This window comes from Neopsephotus bourkii, unplaced genomic scaffold, assembly GCF_033783945.1.
Source record: "Neopsephotus bourkii isolate Nb327-2 ecotype Australia unplaced genomic scaffold, CSIRO-AGI_Nbou_v1 NB_908, whole genome shotgun sequence".
Taxonomy (NCBI): Eukaryota; Metazoa; Chordata; class Aves; order Psittaciformes; family Psittacidae; genus Neopsephotus; species Neopsephotus bourkii.
The window spans coordinates 2,431,117-2,452,974 of NW_026901402.1; the positions used below are offsets into that span (position 1 = coordinate 2,431,117).

Here is a 21,858-nt window from a genome sequence, read left to right on the forward strand (position 1 = left end):
GCGCTTTTACTGACTCAGTTAATGGTCATAGCCCTGCCTTCTCACCGCACATGCTGAATGTAGATACCTGCAAAAGACAGCACATAAGTCGGGTCTCACTGTATAACTGTCATAACATTGCTTCTCTGCAGAAAGTGGCATCTGAGATTTATAGCCATAGCTGTACAGCAAAATGATCTTAGAGATAGAAGATGAGGGCACAGCCTATTAAAATAGATAGACACACTAAAAGTGAGGGGATATTTCATCCTTAGGTAAGGAAATATATAGTCTGTAATTTAGGTGGGTTGAACTCCAGATTAGGACACCTAGGATTAAATGTTTGCATGGGAATTATATGTCAAAGCTGCCATGGAGCTCTGGAGCTCTGGGGCCCATTCATTTCAGAAGGCTAGCACCTTTCCAGATCCCCTGGGAAGCATACACAGATCTCAGCTGTCATAATCAAAGAACTGGAGTGTCTCACAAACCTTCAGTTGTTTTTGCCAACTCAGTATGGCCATCTTACATGCCCTATGAATTTGCATAAAGTACCTATTTGTAGGCAGAGGAACCGTACTCCCCACTGACACTCAGTGACATTTAGGGTACAATTCTGATTTAAGACATGTCTAATTCACTGAGTGAAGTGAACAACTCTGGGATCTATTGACTCTGTTGTCTGGAAGAGGAGTAAATACATCTTGTTCAACTACAAGCAGATTCTTAAAGTAGATGAAGTGTTCTGAACTTCAGTGCTAGGGGCAGACTTTGATTCAGTTGTCCATACACGGTTATAAAATGCCATTTGAGAAGACGTATCACAAAGACTGATAAATATGACACTGGACCTACCTTTCTGAGCAACAGCTGGAGGCCATGTAAATTATCCTAAGGCATCTAAAACGGCTCAAAACAGTTTTCTTTCTGTGAGCAACAAACTAAGCCCTTTTAACAGCATCTTAATAATTATAGAATCATAGAATAATTAGGGTTGGAAAGGACCTTAAGATCATTAAAGTTCCAATCCCCCTGCCATGGGCAGGGACAACTCGCACTAAACCATCTCACCCAAGGTCTCATCCAACCTGGCCTTGAACACTGACAGGGATTGGATGAGGCCTTGGGTAATATGGTTTAGGTGTCCCTGCCCATGGCAGGGGGGTTGGAACTTGATGATCTTAAGGTCCTTTCCAACCCTAACTATTCTATGACTCTATGATTCTATGATTCACAACCTCCCTGGGCAACCCATTCCAGTGCCTCACCACCCTAGCAGGAAAGAATTTCCTCCTTATATCCAATCTTATTAATCATACTTTTAAGATAATGTGGCTTGTTATTAACATTGCCATAGTTTATGGAAGCTTCAGAAAATTGTTAAACATCTTACCACTTAGAATAACAGTGCTTGTTTACATAAAATCAGTTAAGAAAGATCACTTCTACTTCAGTCAGTCTTTTAAGCAACCTTTCATTTTATGGTGCTCTCCTCTAACAATGGACCTTTTTGCTCCAAACCTGGTTTTATAAGTTAAATCTTTTACATGTTTAAGTTTCTGCTTATGATAATTGTACTCAAAAAGGAGGTGACTGCTGTGTGGCTAAATATCATATTTAGGTTTCTCTCCTAATTTTCTTCCTGAAAATGTAAATATTATGTAAATATTCCTTAAAAGCAATCTCTCAGTAATTATATTGTACCTTTAAACTAAAGATAATAATTTCAAAACTTTAATGACAGGTCTCTGAGTTAAATAAATACTACATTATGAAGAAAGCTAAGCTTAAATATGAAGTAAAATACTGATGTTTTACTGAAAGTCACAAATGGACGTCTGCACAAATGATCAGGGTTTTCGCATCCATCTCTAAAACCTGTGGGATCTGCAGGCTGTGTAATACAGTGGACCACTAATGACATGGACCAGAATCCCTGAATCCCTTCATGATAGGCACCATAAAAACACTGAGTAAAAAACCAGCTCTGAACCTAAACAATAAATGGGAATTATGTGCATAAAAATCCAGAGAGGTTTCAGTACAGGTAAGGCTTTTGAGTTAAGCAATAAAGGATTGTCAAAGAAAGAATCAAAGGAATAGTTACAGGCAAGAGAAAGAATAAGAAATACACATTTTACCTCTACATCTAGAACTAAGTACAAAACAAGATCAGGTTGGTTTAGTTACCTAAAGGGTACAGAAGTTCAACTTAGGTTTGCCTGAAGAAGGGTGACAAATTAGGCACATTGGTTTGACATATATGAAGTAATTAAGTTTTATATTAGTGATTATATAAGAGATTTGCTCTGGCATTAGAGTTATGCTCAAAATGAGATTCCCCCTCAAAGCTCCAAGAACATCCTTGCTTCCTTCTAACCTAATACCTAAAATGGCAGCAAGATTTATCCCTAATAGAATGGCCATGTTCTCTTCCTTAATTTCTTCAAAGCTATGAAAAATGTTGTCACTGAAGTTCTCTTATTTTTGCTAAGTGTATAGAAAATTGGGCGTTATATTTCTTTTGTCAAATATGTGTATTCCATTGTTTTTAATTAATCTGCTATTTTCTACATATATTGTTTTGTGCAAACATTTTCATTACCAACTTATTAAAAGTACTCTGTTTTTATGGAACTGGTTCCTTTACTTCTTCAGTTCCATGCTCTGTGAGAATTAACAGTGTGTTTGACATGTCTGAAAATCAGGGCTATTCAGATGTGTATTACAAAGTCTATCCTAAGACAATTCATCCAAAGTCAATCAATAAAGAAATTTACAGTTATTGCCATTCACACTTTTTTCCCTAAAATTTCCTGTGCATTATAGATTCAGATTCAGGTCTGTATCTGCTAGGGCTTGCATCCCAAAAAATCACGTGTCTTGATTTCCATTTATCTACAAATATATGTGGAAAGGTTGTTTTTCAAAGTAATAATGAAATGCAAAGGGAGTAGAGAAATGCCACGAGAGAAAGCTGTACTTCAAATCTTACTGACCTAATTTAAATAATATGCATAATTGAAAAGTATAAGCCACAGTTACTCACCTACGATGAGTAAGGAAGCTACCACTGACATGTCCTGAGCCATCACATCCTGGGGTTGGACATGACATTCCTTCCGTCTTCACTGACTTCCAAGAGAACTGTGAGCCATTTAGGTACCCGTCCTTTTGCCTTTTGGCAGCTAGAGGACACCCTGATGCACTGCGATGGGATGCATATTTTCCAGTTATATGACCCTGACCATCACAACCAGGAACTGGACATCTGGATAGCAGATAGATGAGATAAACTTTATTGTCTTGCCATCATATACCTGGTAGCCTCTACAACAAAGTCAAAATAAACCCGACATGAAAAGAAAAGAACAATCATGCACTGTGGTCTTAAAAATAGTTAAGATACCCTTTAGTGGGTAAAATTATAAGCAGAACTGTACTAATATGACAAAAATATATTCTTTGAAACACTATGAGGAGGTTAACTGGTAGACAAACTCACGGCTTTGTTGATTTTGTGAATTGCAATAAGAGGACTGAGATATATATTTGAATTGCAGGCGTTCATTACACTAAATATCACACTGGAATTGAAATGTTGGCTACTGAGCTCCACTCAGCAGGGAAATTGCCCATAAAAACTCTGTAAGCATAAAATCCTACTTAGTATAATCCTTGGTACATTTTATTTATGTGCATGGAATCTAAAAAAGACTTGTCTGAAGTCATGAAAATGTTTTAACAGTTAGGTATGAAGTGATCATAACACCTCATCAGAAATGCTGAGCACCTTTAACCACTCTCTGAATAGGAAGGATTAAAACGAACTATGTGTTACAGCCTAGAGATATCAATGAAAGCAGCTCTGTCTTCATTGGATGGTTTTTCTTACTTAGGAATTCCCTCATATATTCCCCCTGTATACTTCTAAAAACAAATGACCAGGATTAGAAGGTTAGAAGTTAGAATCTTCAAAGTGAAATGTTTAAATGAGATAATGTTTTCTTTTCGTATGCCATTATGGAACACATATCAAAACTGGGCTGGTTACTTCACTGTTTGTCCTACACTAAAATATTGCTGCAACTCTCCACTAAGGATCCAGTCTTGAATGGTGTAAGCAGTCACTAAATCCACTGAGTTCAGTGGCTGCTGATACCAGAGCACCTTGCAAGAAGAAACTAAAAAACCTATAGGTAGGCATTTGTTCCACATGTAAACTGCATAGACAGCCAGATTTGTTGCAGCAATCTCATATGAACACTCAACTACTTTATTTAGCATGTATGGTTTGTCTATAGCATGCAAACACTTTTAAGGGGATTTATTCTAGGAGAAAAAGATCTAGATAATTTTTTAACTTCATGTGAAAAACATATTTTAAACTTTCAAAATTATAGAAGATTGTGCCCTTGGCTGAATATTATATCCTTTGCTGACTAAATCAGCACAGATCCTTGATTTGCAGTTCACTCACAAAAATCAGTGGGCCATCTGCTCTTGGATAACTATCATGCAGTAACATTTATGCTCTTATAAAAAGCTGAAGATATATATGACATTATAAAACACATGAAGGCCCTTTGACAATATTTGTGCTCACCTAATTGGCTCTTGGTCTTCTTTGTCTTCCTTGCTTTGTGCTATCCTGATTCCACTTTTCTTTGCTCGCGGACAACCTGAAAGACTGAGTGAAAGAAAACTATTTAAAACGCAATTTCTCATTCTTGGGTACAGTTTACAAGGGATATGTTTTCTATCTGAATACCAGGCAGAATAGGTAATCCTGCCCAGTTTCCAAAATCAGAGCTCCAGTAGTTTAAATAAGGAGAGCTGCAGAATGCAACCACAAGGGGGAATCCGCGTATCTCGGTTTGTGATGCCAAACAGGACTGCAGGCACTGTGCATATCACACGCACAGGAATCCCTGGGGAGCCAGGGAAAGCAGTTCTTCCTAATAATCCCTCCAGCTGACTCAGCAGCAGCAGCGACAGCTTTGGAAGGAATAGAAGCCAGTGCTTCAGGGCTGACAGACAGTATGTCTTCTGTATCTCTGAGAGGCACAGAAGAATAGGCTCAGAAAACAGGAGTTCTTGGATCTGTTGGTAGGACTAAAAATTTCTCCAGGAAGCACATCAGAAATGCTATCAAACCTTCCCAAACATCTTGGAAGAATCCTATAGGATGGTTGAATAAAAACATGGCAGTGCTTAGAGCTGTACAGTGCCTTCGTGTGAAAAGAGTTTAAGTGCTCACAACTCACAAAAAGATTTGATAAAATCAAATTGTATGTTAGCTTAAGCAATGTTACATTTAAATAGACACAGAGAATGCTGGGTTTAACTACACAAGACAGAAAATATATATCTATTCCAAGATTTTATAAGCTCAGATTTCCCTTTGCGTATGAAGAATTCATTATAGAAACTATTTAGTAAACTTGACAATGACTTTAATGGATACTTAAAAATTTTAAGTAGTTTCTAAGGACATGAATATGTCTACCAAAAAAATCACGCTTTGTCCTCTACTTAAATGTGACTTCCATCTTAACATCAACATTAAAAAAGAAATTCATCAATAGAACACCACCTTCAAAAGTATTCAGATGAGAGACAAAGTAGTGTCACCAAAGAAAAATATCCATAGAGAAAGAAACAAAAATAGAAGATTATGTTTTTGTTTCAACATAACAAAGGGTACTTCAGCATATATAGTAGGTCCTGTCTTCAGGAAGAAGAGACAGAAATAGTGGTAGCAAAATTTTCAGTTATTTTGCCTTGTAAAGGCCAGTGAGGACTGGGAGGAACAAGTAGAGAAAAGGGTGATGCTATCACAGACAGAATTCTGTGCTGGTCAATGAAAATAGAAATAGAGTTTACATGCTGCAAAGTCATAAGCAAGTCAAAGTAAGGGAGGAATGCCAGCACAAGATATTGGACATAGTGTATTACCTAACAAATCCTAGTGAGATGGCATGGCTATACGTGCAGTGGTAAATGGAAGGGACCTAAAACTCCTGTTCTGATCCAGGACCAGCAAGCTCTTGGATTGAAACAGTACGTCTATTCAGCTAAATTCTTCTTCTGGTAAAGCAGAATAGCTACAGCCATATTGCTTGTAGAGAGTGATCTGGACCCATGCTGAGCTCCAAATCATATCTGAGAATTCCCTAGGAAAGTTTCAGTGGCCCAGGGTTAGTAACATGCCAGGGGACACAGTAACAATTTAATAGTGTAGGCATCTGTATGCTGATGCTTGGACCTGAGCTCTCATCCCATTTCATTTAGACGCAGCTGATCATTTTCCTTTTTAAAACAAATTGCTGTTTATTAGAACTTGCACAGCACACACCAAAGTACCATAGTTCCTTGTGTACAAAATAAACCTGAGAAAGCCTATGCCACTTAAATATAGTTTTATTTGAAGACAGTAATATCATAATCTGTAAGAAGACAGAGGTAGGATAAACAGAGTCTAAGTGATTTAAAATAAAAGGAAGCCGGCTCTGGCTTAAGGGGGCAGTTTGGGAACAGATTGGTTCACTGCTTCCCATACAACCTGGAGTGCAGGAAGTGAAGGGGAAAGGACAGGAATTACAGATATCCCTGGCTTATCTGTGAGCCTAGGCATACTCACAGTGTGAAAATAATCAGGTTTTGCCTCTGAAAGCTAAACAGTTACTAGAAATGCTTCAGAAAGCAATACTTTTTTTTAGTAGGTGTACAGATGGGTATGCTTGTAGATGATGACATTTTCATAACAAAACCTGAATGAAGAATTTCTGCCTTGATTTAGTGCTTTCTACATATTAAGCCAATTTAATTATCACCTACTTATTGGTATTTTGGTGCATCACCTTTTTTGCAGTAGGTCTTTCTATTTTGGCACTATGATTTATTAGAAAATTTTAAGACCATTCAGGTCCTCTAAACAGACATTTTTCAACAGACAGCTTCTGAGATTATGATTAACTCATTTTTTCTCTGACAGCAGATTCACCAGGAAAACATATGTCAAGGATGAGCCTTTGCTTTATTTTTTTTTTTATTCTGTAATAACCAAAAGCTATTACAAAGTAAACATATTACTTTGTTTTTTGTATCAGTTTAATTTCTTATATATGAAGATAAAATACAACAAGGGAAACTCAACACCAGTATCTGCTGATGTAAATTTCTGCACACACTGAATGGGTGTTGGAACTGCAGAGCTAGGGCAGAGTTAAACATGCCTTCATGTGTGCTTGCTGTTGAGCAGCCATTTTAAATACAGATGATACCCAGGCATCTTGGCAGCCATTTAGGAGAGAAGTTTGTCATTCCCTTCCTTCTGAACCGAAAGGGTTGTAAGTGATGGTACAGAATACGAGAAAAAATGCTAACTCAGATGCTAACTGTCAGTGTGGGAATTAGGAAGCTTAACTGTGAACATGCTGTGAGGTCTTTCATACTTAACAGCTCCAGATTTAGGCTACTGGTTTGCATGCAATTTGCCAGCCTCAGAAATGGCCTTGACAGATATCATGACCTAAACACTGCAGGGCTGGCTCTGTGCAAATATGACAGGTCTCCTGGGAACACTGGTGGTTTATGCAAAGACATCACTCCTTCAGTGTCAGTGCCCCTGTGAACGCAGGCTGCCAAGGTGGCCTTTCGGAACAGAAACAAAGGAATTATGTGGTCAACATAGACATGGTGGCATTTCAAAAGTTTGAATGCTCTAAATCTCAATGGACTGGGCAAATTCCACATCATTCAGTTTTGCAGAATTACTTTTTATATCTTTATGTGTACTGAGTACGCTGCAAAATCAAATGAAAACTTGGTCCACCACTCATACAAAAATGTGAGATTTTGCAGATGAAGGTAGGCAAGCTCATGGTCTGGTCCTGCAGTGGTTAAGAGACAGTGCCTAGGGAAAGGGTTTAAAAAACAGGCTGACATGCAGTGATTCTCCCCTGTGAACCTTGCCAGCTTTTAGGTTTCCTATTTTTGACACTTTGCCTTCTGCATCTTCACTGTCCTGCCTGTTTCTGGTTAAATACATGAACAGATACATAAACAGGTTCCTGAATACCCAAGTCAGGCACAGCTTCACTGCTGGGAGAGTTGAGAGCTGATAAATCCACATAGTTAAACGTAGTTCTAAATTTGACCTTAAATCCCTTTGGAAGTGTGATATAATCTTCTACATCTGTAACTGCTTTTAAAATGTTTACATCTTCTCCTTTATACTGTTACTTGTACTTTTTATGTTTAACTGTGCATTACAGAAATTGTTACCGTGATCTTTCATTTTTACCGCATGTAAAGGTGTGGCACATTCCCGATCTCTATGTTATTCGTGTTTTGACTTTAAACTGTTTGTTGCTTTTACTGGGAATACACTTAACTTCTGTATTGATTAGTTATAGCCAATTGTAAAAGTGAAGCAAGCGAATATCCAGACTCAACAGTGTAAGTACACATGGGATTAAAGACCCTTTACTAACAAAAGAGAGGCGAGTTATGTTATTATTTGTTGACTTAAGGAGTGGATAGCTCTCTACAAAATATGGTGAAACTCTGCTCTACTGATTTATAGTTCTTATATAGCCACAAGTGAATTGCTAATTACAGCATTTGCTACATTACCTCTATAATACTACCACCATAATTGATTTTGGGGTATAAAAAATACCCTAATTAGTAAGTGTGAAGCTTTCTTTGGCCCTTGGTAAGAATCAAAGTTATAATTTAGGCAGTTAAAGTAACAGCTTTCATCCACAAATTTCTTTCCATTCTTTTGGCTTGATATAGTAAGGTACAGTGTGTTGTGATTTAAAACCAAGCCAAGCTTTATTATGAAATGTACCAACAAGACTGGTGCATATTAGATGAAAGAGTTACTTTTTCCCTCTGATTAAAGCCAGTAAGGCTTTGGCTGGGAGAGGAGGTAAAGAACTAGGTCTATTTTTGCATTTCAAGAAATACACAGGGAGTCTGGAAGAGACTGACAGGAATAACCAGGAAATAAAATTTGTGGGGGAAAAAAATCCCAGCAGAAACTTATAAATGTTAAATTGCTTCCCTGGGCTACCAGAGATGGTAGAAAACCTGGATTAATTTTCTACAAAGATTTTACTAGATATTAGCAAAAATCTTCCTATCTAATTGAGTAGTGAGCCATGCTGAGAAATGTTATTCATTGGTTAGACCAACCCATGTCTATGTACAACACTCAATCCCACTTAAGTATTGAGAGAGGGGAGAGAGGTCTGTTGAGATCCTTTCCAGCCCTTCAGTTTTTTTGATTTAAAGAACAAAACCTTCTCTTTACATACCTTCGATGTGAAGCATAATTTCCAGTAATATGCCCAGAGCCATCACACCCAGGGGTGGGACACCTAGAATAATATTGGAAGAGATATGGAGCAGTGTTACTGACAGGAAATACATAACTACCCATTAAAAAAAAAATTAATTGGCTCAGTTATTGTTTCCACAGGTGTCAGTCCTGGTGACCTCTAGCCATTGCTAAACTTCAGCTTAACTCCACACTGGGGACAAACATACTTCTTCCATTCACAAAATGTCTTTGCTACTCCTCACCTGCCCATTCAAACACTTTCTGGACATCTCTAGCGCCTGCAGTTTAGTGGAGATTTCCAGCAGCAGCCTAACATTCCCGCACCACCAGGAATGAGTAGGGTTGATAACAAATGGAATATCCCCATGATGTATTCTTAGGTAATGACTAAAATTACAATGAGCTGTTTTGTTTCCCATCAGAGCTATTGCTCTAATCCCACTCCAACGTGTCACAAGGTCACATGGTAGAGAGACCTCTCCACCTCTCCATAAAGTGAAAAAAATGTCTAAGGAAATGTGTAGACATGGAATGCTTGCTTCTTGTGGAGAAATGGAAACCCACCCAAATGCTCCTAAACATGAAGCTACAGCACTAGACAGAGACGTCATTGATACAGCCATCAGTGGAATTTCTAATAGTAGAATGACATTGGAGTCATCAAAGAAAATGGATGCTTTTTTCTAAATTGCAAAGATTATTGTGATCACCACAAAATAAGCTATATTTTAATGCTAAGTAAAATTATTAGATGGGACTTGAACTGATACACTGTCACAGAAAAGACAAAGGCAGAATTAATTTATATTGATTTTACTGAGCAGACAAATGCTACATGAATTAAAAAAATCAGTTTTCTTGAGCCTGCGGTTTCAATTTTAGCTATACTTTAAAGCTTCATTTCAAGAAAGCATTTAAATTCAAAAAACCATGCACATTTGCATTCTGAAACATCAGATTTCCATAACATTGAACTCTTCCACTATTTGAATCCAAAATTCATGCAGACTTTGGGTTTCCCCCTTTAGTGATATGTGTGCTTTCCTCAAAGTTGGTCCATGCTGGTAAACTTTTGCTTCACAAAGGTTTCTGTAGAGACTTGAAAATGTCTTAAAATCAGGAGTTAAGGAACCCAGAATTAAGTGTAATGGGGCCATCATGTTCCATTAAGCTGAATTTTAGCTCTTTAAAACCAGTAAGCATTACCTAACTCTGGGTAGCTCAGCAGATCCAAACTTCAAATGTGACTAATGCAACCTTGGAAGAGATAAATTAAACTGGAATTTTTTAAATGGAGCTCCCATGGCCTTCATGTGAACTAGTTCAGTTATTCTGCAGAAAACATTAAAATATGGTAGCAATTCCAGGATGTAAGCTGGTAAAACCACTGGGGTTCACTTCTATAGAATGTCACTTCTAGAAGTTTCTCTTCTGTGTAACCAGCAGCATGTGGACTTTGGACAAGAGTTATAAACAACATCCTTAAAGACAATTCTTTTTCCCTTGTTTTGTCTTTGTACAGGACCAAGTACAAGACCATGATCTTGACTAAAAGGCACAATTATTACCGTGACTCTTTACATTTTCAAGATCAATACACAGTCTAACATCATACATCAGTCTTTCTGCTTGTAGAAAGAGAAACCCCCTAATTTTTGCATTGGTTCTTCTGACATAAATTAGGTAAAAATATGGCCCTGGTTGAAGAAGTTGCAGTTCAGTCTTTATGGCCTTTACCATTCATTCTTTGCTGTGGTTGCAAATGGCAAGAACAAGCTTTGGCTATTTCTTTAAATTAAAAAAGAAATGGTTAGGGCATCTTATATCAAGGGTCTTATATTTTAAATAATTCATACCTAGGTATTTAGATGTTCTCACTACTTTTTACTTTAATTTTAATTTTTTGTCAAATGTTTTGCGTTCTGCAGGGTGAGGAATTGACTAAACTTTGGTTTTAAACGTCCATGGCTTTTAAATGAACAAAGAAGAACAAGGAGTCATGAGACTGTGCTTCTGCGGTCTGTCTGAGGTTCTACAAGAATCCCTTCTTTATGAACCCGTGCTATTTGAAGCCACCATTTTCCTCTACAAATTTTTCAATCCTTTCAAGAATAAGCTATTATTAAAACTGAACAATGATTTTTCTCATCTTTTTCAAGAATTTTGCTACAGGCAGGCATGACTGATAGTGTCTTAACAAACAGGATTTATAAGATGCACCAGTATAGCCAATCAATCAGTCTTGACATTAGATCATTACACCTCAACCATTTGGACAGTCTTACAGAATTTAAAAATCTAGCTTATTTCTGTGTTATTTAAAACAACAATAAAATCTTAAGCATTGAAGCTAACGAAGATACCATCTTATTGTAAACTGAACTGAGAATCTTGACAAAGACCTCTGTACGGTTCACATTAGTTTAAAATCATACTTTTGATTAAACCAGAAGAGTTTTTTTTTTCATGTAGGCAAGTTTTAGAAAGACCTTTCAGATTTTGGTTTTGGCTCTATAATATTTGCTTTCAAATCTCATAATCTTATATTGACCTAAATGTAGCAGATGAAATAAGACTTTTGTGCAATTAGCAAGAACATTTCTATTTACTATTTCCATTCTATGAGAAGTGCTTATAACCACTGTGAAATACAGGATGCAGATATACAGCAGTCTGTTTCAACTATAAAGTTATTACAGCATTTATTTGCTATCCTAAGCAGATTAGACAAGGAAACAACTACTAGTCTTTGTACTATTCAAATTGTGAGTCTGTATTTTCAGAATGTCTGAATCGTACATGGGACTTGCATATACCCTACTACTTTACTATCAACTACTGCTGTACGTATTTGCCTTAATCAATCATATGTACATGCAACAATGTCAGAGAAATGTGTGTACAGGTGCTAACAAGAGGCAAATGATATGCAACCCTTGAAAATGAATATCTGAATAAGTGGAGAAAGAGATACACTGTTTTCTCACTTTCTTAAAGTGAATATAATTTAGCAGGATCAGAAGCTTATTTGTAGACTACATAATATCTTATTGCAGCAAAAGAAATATTTTAGTACTGTAAAAAATAAGGTGACAAAAGGAACTTACCCTGTAAAGAGTGAAGCTCAGAACATATAACACTAGAGCTTTACCACAAATTCAAGCCATCCAATAAGAGAATGAGCTGGTCAGTGAACGGGAATGCAATTAGCAATGCCTTGATGTCCCATTCAATTCACAGACCATCCCAGAGAAGCTTATTTTGGAAACATAAGCATAAGCAGAAAGCTGGGCAAACAGCAGAATAGAAACAGCTGTGGCAGCTGGATTAAGTGTTGGGCTTAGATTCAATAACAGGAATGAAAAAAAAGGTGAGATTCAAACTGAGATAAATACAACTTAAATCCCACTATCCATTCTTCACAAGGGAAAGGAGCAGCAATTAAAAAGGACTTTTGGCAGCTGAAGGAACTTAGGGAGGTTTCTGGGACTGGGGAGGAAACGGATGCAATGTCCAAACAAGCTCCTGGTGTTTTTTTCCAAATGCCAATGGTTAAAATTCCTTCTGCAAGTGCAACCCAGAGAAAAAAAAAAAACAAACAACAAACAACAAGCCAAACAAAAACACCTAAAACCAAACCAAAATATCTCACATAGCATTAGCACACTGCAAGTAAGATTCACTTTTAAACCTATATTCATAGGCTTTTATCTAAGTCTGATGGGAGCTAGGTAAGCTTAGACATAGTTTATGTGTTTAGATTTATTGCTCAACTCGTACAAGACCAAGCATGCTGTTACACCAAGATGCAACGACAGAACTGAGGTAGTTTTGTCCACATTATTGTGCATAGCTTTGGTTGGCTTACTTTTAAAATCTATTTTAAAATATAAATTCTCTCTAAAATGTACTGATAGAGTAATCTGTAATATAATGAAAACCTTTGTGTTTTTTTCTTTTCCTTTTAGATATTTTACTACACATAACAATGGCTTTTTGGAACCAGAAGGAAGCCAAAAGAAAAATTAAATTGAATTGAATGGGGAAATAAACCCGTAGGTTGCACAAAAATTCAAAATGTTTCTTCAGAATTTTCCACAGTGCAAAAGAACTGAGATTTAATAGAAAATTCTTTCTCATAGTTTTTTGACCATACTGTTAATCTCTATAGTAGAGGTGTGATTTTCTGTTGAAGGTTCAGAAAAGCTAGAAAAATATAATTGTTTCCTGTGGGATTTTTTTCATAGCAGAATGTAGAGTTTTTTATTGTCTGTCGGTTTCCATGTATTTGAGATTCCGTTTTATTTGACTGAATCACTAGGAATGAAAGCCATGGGTTGGGAGGCTGGAAGACAGACACAGTAACATTGCATTTCTATCTTTCATCTGAAGATCTGAAGGCATTCTTACAAACTATTATTACCTATTTATTTTATAGATAAAATCTCACAATACTGCTTTGAAAAAGGGATGAATTTGGCAGAGGAAAATTGGGGCATAGAGCGGCTAACTGACTTCACACAGGAGAGGAAAATGGGCTAGAAGTACAGATTCCTATTTACTGCTCTGTTTGCTGCTGTAGAGCCATGTGTCTGAAACTGCATCTAGATTCATAAACAAAATATTGTGGGGTTTTTTTTCCTAGTCTGGTAGTCCAGAAACAAAAGGTTGCAACAGTAACTTTGTAATGAATGATACTACCTTTGCAGTTCCCTGAATTGAATATGTGAGGAAAGAGAAAAAAAGGGGAGTGGACAAGAAAGGGAAAGGGATGAGACCCTTTGTCAAATTAAGAAATGGAGTTTTCTGTAAGGTGTGGTAAGTTTCTTGTATGTCTACACCTCTAGGAATTTGAGTGATTGTCAAAAAACAACAAGTTTGCAGCTCTTGACAAAAAAGTCCCCTTTTTAACTTTGTAAGAGGCCAAAATAGAGAAAAAGTTTTCCTCCAGTTTGTATGCCACTCACTGCTAACCTCCAGGGAGCACTCCAGGGTGAGGACATCATAAACAGAGCTGTGTGGTCTTCAGTTCAGATTTTTTGGCCACAGGTGTGTCAGTAACAGTCAGGGTTGTGGTTATTGCTGTGAAAACACCTATTTAGCAGGAACTGGATAGAAACCAGCAACTCATTTTGCCTTTACATTTCTGAGCAGTCAGAAATGGCTTCCCAGCCATTACTGTTCTAGCCAGCTCTGTGAAAGCAATCTGGATGTGTAAATCTTTATATCTTATTTTCAGTCCCAGATATTTTGGTAGATTGTCAAGCTCTAATTAAGTATGTGAAGTGGGAACACTGCTAATACTTTTCTTCATGAACACACAGAAGAAAAATCATTGTCTGTTCTAACTCCAGCAGGACCACAGATGATTTTCTGCTTTTACCCTGTTGTCTTTTATTGTCTGTTTTTTTACCATAGCACTTGACTTCTGAATTCCTAAAGGTTGATGTTTCCTTTTCATGCCTAGACAGAAGCCCTCTACTTACACAACCTATCTGTGACTTTGTAGTGAATAATGGTTTTGTTAGGATATATTTTTGTCTTTTAATTTCCCTCAGTGAAGCTGCACATATACATATTTCTTCACTCTTTACTTTACTCCTTACATTTTATTTCCTGATGCCTCTTTCTTTCTATTTTCAATGTTATTCTATTCCACAGTGGAACAAGAGCCTCCATTTGCTTCTGCCCTATACTCTGTTTTCCATCTGTATTCCTCCTCAGTGTTCCTCTTCCGCCTTCTACTTCCTTTTCCAGTTACTATTCCTTCTTCATTGTCTCTTCTTGTCACTTCTAATTTTTCACTCTCTCCCTTTTGCTTCTTTTTATTCTGTCCCTTTTAGCTGAAGTCTTCATTTGCTGTTCCACCCTCATCCTTTCTTCCCTTCATGATGTCTAATAACCTTGAAGTCGACAGTTCTTTCTTCTTTCTTCCTCTTTGTTGTTTCTTTCCATTATCTCCTCTTTCATCACCCTTCTTGTCCTCCTTCTCTTTTCTCTCATCTGATTCTATTTTTTCCATAGTGCTTTGCTTGTGGTCCTCTCACATTTCTGAGATGACTGGCTACACATTGCATCCTCATGTCAGGGGAGAAAACGCTGTGTGTTGTGAAAACTTAGCATAGAATTTCTTGGCTGCCAACACACAATGAGTCATTTTAAATATCTTAAACCCTTTTATTTTTGTTAAAGCCCTTGTAAGCCTTATCACGGCTTCAAAAGGAGCAGACCCACACTAGCACTTGGTACTTCTGAAAATCACACTCAGAGCTCAAGTTGAAGCTCCTGAATTGGTTCAAGAAACAACATAAACTCTGTGGGACAGGCATGGAGATAATTAATATTTCAGTGGATCTTCAGTCTATGGTTGTATGTTCAAGGCTAAACCTATGTTTTAGTCATCACAAATATACCTCCAAAAGATTGTGAAGTTAGACGTTTATAAATATCAAAGGCTCATAAAGATTTGTAAGCTAAAAATAAAAAGTGAAATTTAGATTCACATGTTAATTATTTCCCGGTGTTCAGCCTAGCTAAAAGGAGTACTTAATCACACAAATTTAGTTTTAGGAAAAGTGCTAAATACTGCTTTTTCATATGTAAAAGTGCAGGTTGGAGACTGGAAAGAAGGGTAGAATGGAAGGATTCGTTGTTTCCGCTTTCACTCTACAGTCTCTCTAGCCATGAGGGAATGATGCCAGGCTTATGGAGCTAGTCCAGGCATGAGACTAAAATAATTTTGGCTCAAAGGCTTCATGGAGTAACTTCAGCCTCTTCTGTCTCTGCTGAGAGCTTGCTCTGTCTCTCTTGCTGTCTCTAGAAAACCCCAGCAACTGAATGGTTCTAAACTGGGTATGGCTGACTGTATACCCTTCTCCTTAGGTAAAATTTAATGAATGCCCTGACTTTCTGCATGTACAGTTTTTCTGTCTTTAGCTGCTGGTATCTGAATTGCATTCCTGCTTTTTTTTTTTGAACTATGTGGGGGTGAGAAAGAACATGGTATGTTTTTTAATTACACTGAAATCCATTTTCCTATAAGTCGTCTAAATGCATCATGTTGGCATTTAAAATATTGCTGTGCACTCAAATGCACAGATACACACGATGTGTTTAAGCTAATTATATTGCTTTAGAAAAAAAAAGAAAAATATTCCTGTGCCTTCAGTTACCACCTCTGCATGCTGCCAGTTCTGCTAGCAGTCAGGACTTCCCAGTTTCCCAGCAGCAAGTGCCATGACGTGCTGCCTGCTGTTCTCACATCTAGCACCAGCTTATACAGCCTAACATGCCAGTTGCCAAAGGCATGGTATGTGCCTAATGTGAACTAACTTCTGTGCAGTACTCAGGGGGTGCTCCGTTCGCAGAAGCTGCCAGGGGGAAGCTGTGAATCAACTCTCTCCCTGGGCACCTTGCCCACGCTTTCTCTCCTGCCAGCATCGCCTGGTTTGGAGGTAGCACCGGCCAGCTGCAGATCCCCTCCCTGCCGCAAAGAGCACTTCCTGGCACCAGGGATGAATCAGTTCCAACATATGCAAATTCAAATATTCATTTCCAAACACCTCAGCCTTTGACAAAAAAGCTTCATTTTTATAGTGAAGGATTAACATAAAATGATCGAGGCATGGAGAAAAATGCAGGAGAAGAAAGCCTTAAGAGAACATCCCCAACAACTAGGAGCAAAGCCATGTGAAGTCTCTGTCTCCTAATAAAACCATAGAATTATAGAATCGGCTAGGTTGGAAAAGACCTTTAAGATCATCATGTCCAATCATTACCCCAGGACTGCCAAGTCCACCACTAAACCATGTCACTGCAGGCCTCATCCACATGATTTCTGAACACTTCCAGAGATAGTGATTCTATCACTGCCATGGACAACCTGTCCCTTTTTGGTGAGAAAATTTTTCCAAATATCCAGTCTAAACCTCTCCCGGCTCAGCTTGAGGCCATTTCATCTTGTCCTATCACTTGTTACTTGGGAGAAGAGACCAATCCCCACCTCACTACAGCCTCCTGTCAGGTAGCTGTAGAGAGTGATAAGATCCCCCCTGAGCCTTCTCTTCTCTAGACTAAACCCCCTCAGGTTCCTCAGCCACTCCTCACAGGACTTTTGCTCTGGACCCTTCAACAGCTTTGTTGCCCTTCTCTGGACTCACTCCATCTTCTCAATATTACTCTTGTAATGGAGGGCTCAGAACTGAACACAGTATTAGAGGTGCGGCCTCATCAACGCTGAGTACAGGGGGATAATCACTGCCCTGGCCCTGCTGGCTACTCTGTTTCTGATATAAACCAGGATGCTGTTGGCCTTCTTGGCGGCCTGGGCTCATGTTCACAGTCCGCACACCAGCACCCCCAAGTCTTTCTGCCAAGCAGCTTTCCAGCCACTCTTCCCCAAGCCTGTAGCACTGGGATTGTTGTGGCCCAAGTAATAATAATAATAATAAAATGCTATTATAATATAATAATGCTATGCTGGGGGGGGGGGGGAAGGGAATTACACATGGGCTTTCTTCAGTAATTTTGAGTAGACACATTTGTTTCTGAAGAAGAATGTCCTGTTCCTGGGTTTCCTGGTTGGTCTGTCAGTATGGGAACCACAAGCCCCTTAGGAATATCTGCCACTCAGACACTGCACAGCAAGACTGGTCCCATCAGGATTTGAAAAACAGCTATTGACATGATTTTTCTTGTTCCCAGTGTGTGAAAATGGGTCCAAGAGGAACACTTGAGGACAGTGGCACAGGTATAGTGTTTTGGGTTCCTTCACCTTAAAAGCTTCTTTCTTAAGCGTGTATAACTGGCCTAACTTTTCTGTTTATGGTATAAGGGAAGTTTCAGCCAAAATTAAATTAAACTTAAGCCAAATGCTGAGTACTTTGAAAATGCAGTCTTTAAAGTAAGGATTTTTTCCTCTAATAAGATTTCCGTAGCCTATTGTTTGCCTTGAATACCATAAAATTATCAATAGCATAACAGCATCTTGAATTGTCCCTATGCTGTTGCTTCTCCCATGCTCTGGTCATACATCTGCTTCATCTGTCTTCTCCCAGGTGAAGCAATTTCCAGTGGGTCTGGTGGGCACAAGAGTATGACTTTGAATCTGTTACTTCCTGAGAATTTCCTGGAGGTTGGGAATGACTACAAAATCTATGAATCTGGAATATTCAAAATGGTCAGCACCTCCCCAAGAAACATTGGTAAAGTCTGTCAGATTAGGACTGCTAAAAGCAGAGGAAACATTAACAGTTCTCATATAGTCTGTGGCCTTAACAATCCAGGTTAATGTTTGGATAAATGGAGCAAACTCTCAAGGGTTTTGCTTTCCCAGACAGATGAAGCAGAGTTACTACTTTCTATTTTGGGGTGAAGAGTCAACAGCAAAAGAGTAAAATCCTTCAGTTTTAGTTTCATGAAAACAAGCAGCTTTTTTCCTTTAGGCCTAAAAACATTTGTCAGAAGACCAAGTGGGGAAATGTGAAAATACTGAGTGTGAATTATATCAGACTGTGAGAGGCAGTCTGGTCTAGTAAGAAGGCTAATGAACAGTACAGCTAAGGGAAATGCAGTTTTGTTGCTGATTTTCTGTGTGAGTTTATACCCGTCTTTGAAAACATGTCAGACTTGTTCTAACTGTTCCTGTGATTGACTTAAGATTCCTGCTCCATCGACCCTGACTATTAAGTATACTTAATCTACTGTTTACTTGAGCCCTGATTTACTGTTTACCTGCAGTGTTAAGCAAGATCTAATTAATACTAAAGGAAAAATTCCTAGTGTAGACTTAGTCATGAATCTGCCAGGAGGACAGGCTGGGCATGACCACAGCTATGCCCACCCATACAAGTACTCCATCCTACTGACTTGAGCTAGTCTCTATTGCTAACAGTGGTTAGACAAATCAGGCCTAATGAAGTAACACTTAGGAGAGTACAGTGTGTTTTGTATTCTTTGCCGCCCTCTGAGAACTACAAACATTAAGCTGCAAGTTTGCTTTGCTGCAAGACATTGCAGGATGGCTACGGGTCCGGGGCATTTGACATAAAAGGCTGAGAGAGCTGGTTTGTTCATTCTTATGAAGAACAGTCTAAGAACTCTTATTGCTGTCTACACAGGATGGTGAGGTGAAGCCATAGCTAAAGTTTTGTCAGAGCTGCACAGCTGAAGAATAAGAGAAAGGGGGACAAGGTTCAGCATGGGAAAGCCCAATTTATTATAAATGACAAAGAAAAAAAACCCCATAAGACTGGTCAAACACTGGAAGGGGTTGTGGGAACTCAAACCTTAGAGATACTAAAAAATTGACTGAACAAGGTCCTGAGCAACCTGTGCCAGCTGGACTTGGTCTGAGCAGGAATTTGGGTTAGGTAACATTTGGAAGGCCCTGTCTACATGATCTTATAATTCGTTAATACGTCTTTAAAACTGTATGAGGCAGCATACTGTCTGGTCTCCTATCGGCAGTACACATACGGGCTCATTTCCAGAAAGATCAAGCATAATCTTTCTACTTGATTTCAGCTCCTTCTTGATAGTTCAAGTTCAATCATCAGTCAATTTCTTTGTATAGTTGTTATGTATTTGAAATATTTATATATTTCTTTGTATATGTTCAACAATTGAAAGTGATGGCTTTGAAGACTAGCTTATGGAATTAATGAAAGCTCAGAAATTCTCAGCAAGGCAAAGTAGATCACACCTAACATCCTGACCAGTGAGAGGAACACTGTGCGCCTAACATAACACTCCCAGTTTCTACTCCAGGCATCCATCTGCCTCATTTCAGAGTTTCTCTTCATTCCAAAAGAATGTTGCATCTGCCTGGGTAGCAGTAAAATAAACAACAGAGCTTTTAGTATGTTATTCAATAACCTGAAATTGGTGCCATTTCACTCTAACCTGTGAGACTGTATGAGGCAGTTTGCACATTATGTGAACAAAGGAGACATTCCTTCAGTGAGGGCAGGAAGCTCAGATAAGACCATTAAAACTGTTCCAAGATAAACTGTTCTTTCTTGTGCTGGAATCTGAGACTGTATTGAACAGCACTTAAGTAATAATTCCACCTTCATAAGAACATTCCAAGTCATCATTAAGTAGAGCACTTGAAAATTAATTGTGCTTTTTATCATCATGGGATATGCTCTGGTGTTTTTTCTTACTTTGGCCCTTCTTACGTTCTCAATTTAACAAAGGCAGAAAGCCCACGCTTTTGTACAATTTCCCCTTCTGCATCTCCCATAATCTCAGGCAGTACAAGCTTGGTTTATACTGTAAACATTTCATGAAAGAGCCACTTTAATTTCCAGTCTAATAGCTGCAGGAATAGTTTCCTAAACAGCTGTGCAGATTGGTGGAGAGTTCGGAGGTTACAAACAGGGATAAATGGCTGTGCAGCACAAAGGTGCTATGCATCACAATGGTACTGTACAACTGCATACTGCAGTGTAGAAAACAGCCTGCTTGCCCAGAAACACTTTGCTCACAGTTGGGAATGCAGGCAGGGAGAGAAAATGCTCATGCTGTATTATACCTTAGGGCTCAAGCTCGCAAGCAGTGCAAAATTAGAAAAGCAGCCTTGAGTGAGAGAGTAACAACTCTGCCTTACATTATTTTTACAAGAAACAGGTTTCCCTCTGATTTTTTAAAGCAATACATTTTTTTTCCAAAATCACCTGTTGATTATGTGTGCTTATAGCAAAATAGCCCTGAGCATCTTTTTATTGCTCCTTACTCTGACTTCTAATTCACTAGGCTAGTGTTGATACAGCTCTTGTCTAAAGATTGATTAATACTTTTTCCAGGCTGGCAAAGAAAAGCCAAAACATTATTTTTTTATGTTTTTTTTTTTTCCCCAGGGATATTGGATTCAAACTCTGACAACATATTTTACAAGAATCACAATCCTTGCAAACATTCATGCTAATTAGCTGCCTCCTGACAAGGAACACAGCTGAAATACAAATTCTTTGTTTTGATTAGCCCAGAGGTGGTAATCCTCATCTATATATGACATGTAAGAAGAAAAGCACCTTATTAACCTTCTGGCATGAAGCAGGTATAGGCAGAATTCCACTCTCAGCATCCATTCAAGCAAAGGGAAAAACACTGATTTCAAGACGAATATAGGATCACAGGAAAGTCAATTGCTAGACTCTGGAACATGTTACCCTGCAAACTACATTTTACAGAAATTTCTCCCATAGGTTGCCACTTCCCAGTGCTCATTGTTCTGGACTCTATCTCTTGCACAGAATGTAATCCACTGGCAGATTCTTTAGAAATTATTTCTTACATTTACTTTATCTTTGGAAAATATTTTCATTGACATGAACGGACAAGAAGTTTTTCTTACCCTTAAACACAATCCCACTACCTTGAAATGTTTTTTAAAGTTTAAGATGGAGTAAAACTATTTTTGAGATCCATTTGATTCTATAAGACTTTATATGAAGATATAAAATGTATTTGGCCTGTGGTAACGTTCACAAGACACATGCTAACACACTGGTTAACATCCA

At 38.2% G+C, this 21,858-nt stretch overlaps 1 protein-coding gene and 1 long non-coding RNA gene across 24 annotated transcripts in view; one reads left to right on the forward strand and one right to left on the reverse strand.

Moving 5' to 3' along the window:
* The window catches only part of MYT1L (myelin transcription factor 1 like), a 315,455-nt gene that overhangs the window by 25,854 nt on the left and 267,743 nt on the right, over positions 1-21,858 (reverse strand). For all 23 annotated transcript variants that reach the window (XM_061357560.1, XM_061357561.1, XM_061357564.1 and 20 more), the window contains 3 exons: positions 9,309-9,371; positions 4,586-4,669; positions 3,029-3,250 (listed from right to left, as the gene is read on the reverse strand). In XM_061357560.1, coding sequence (XP_061213544.1) covers positions 3,029-3,250; positions 4,586-4,669; positions 9,309-9,371 — 369 coding nt within the window. The remainder of the gene's footprint in view (positions 1-3,028; positions 3,251-4,585; positions 4,670-9,308; positions 9,372-21,858) is intronic.
* The window catches only part of LOC133214596 (uncharacterized), a 28,790-nt gene continuing 10,553 nt past the window's right edge, over positions 3,622-21,858 (forward strand). Inside the window, exons 1-2 of the long non-coding RNA XR_009726166.1 lie at positions 3,622-4,178; positions 18,391-18,512. This is a non-coding gene — a long non-coding RNA (uncharacterized LOC133214596). The remainder of the gene's footprint in view (positions 4,179-18,390; positions 18,513-21,858) is intronic.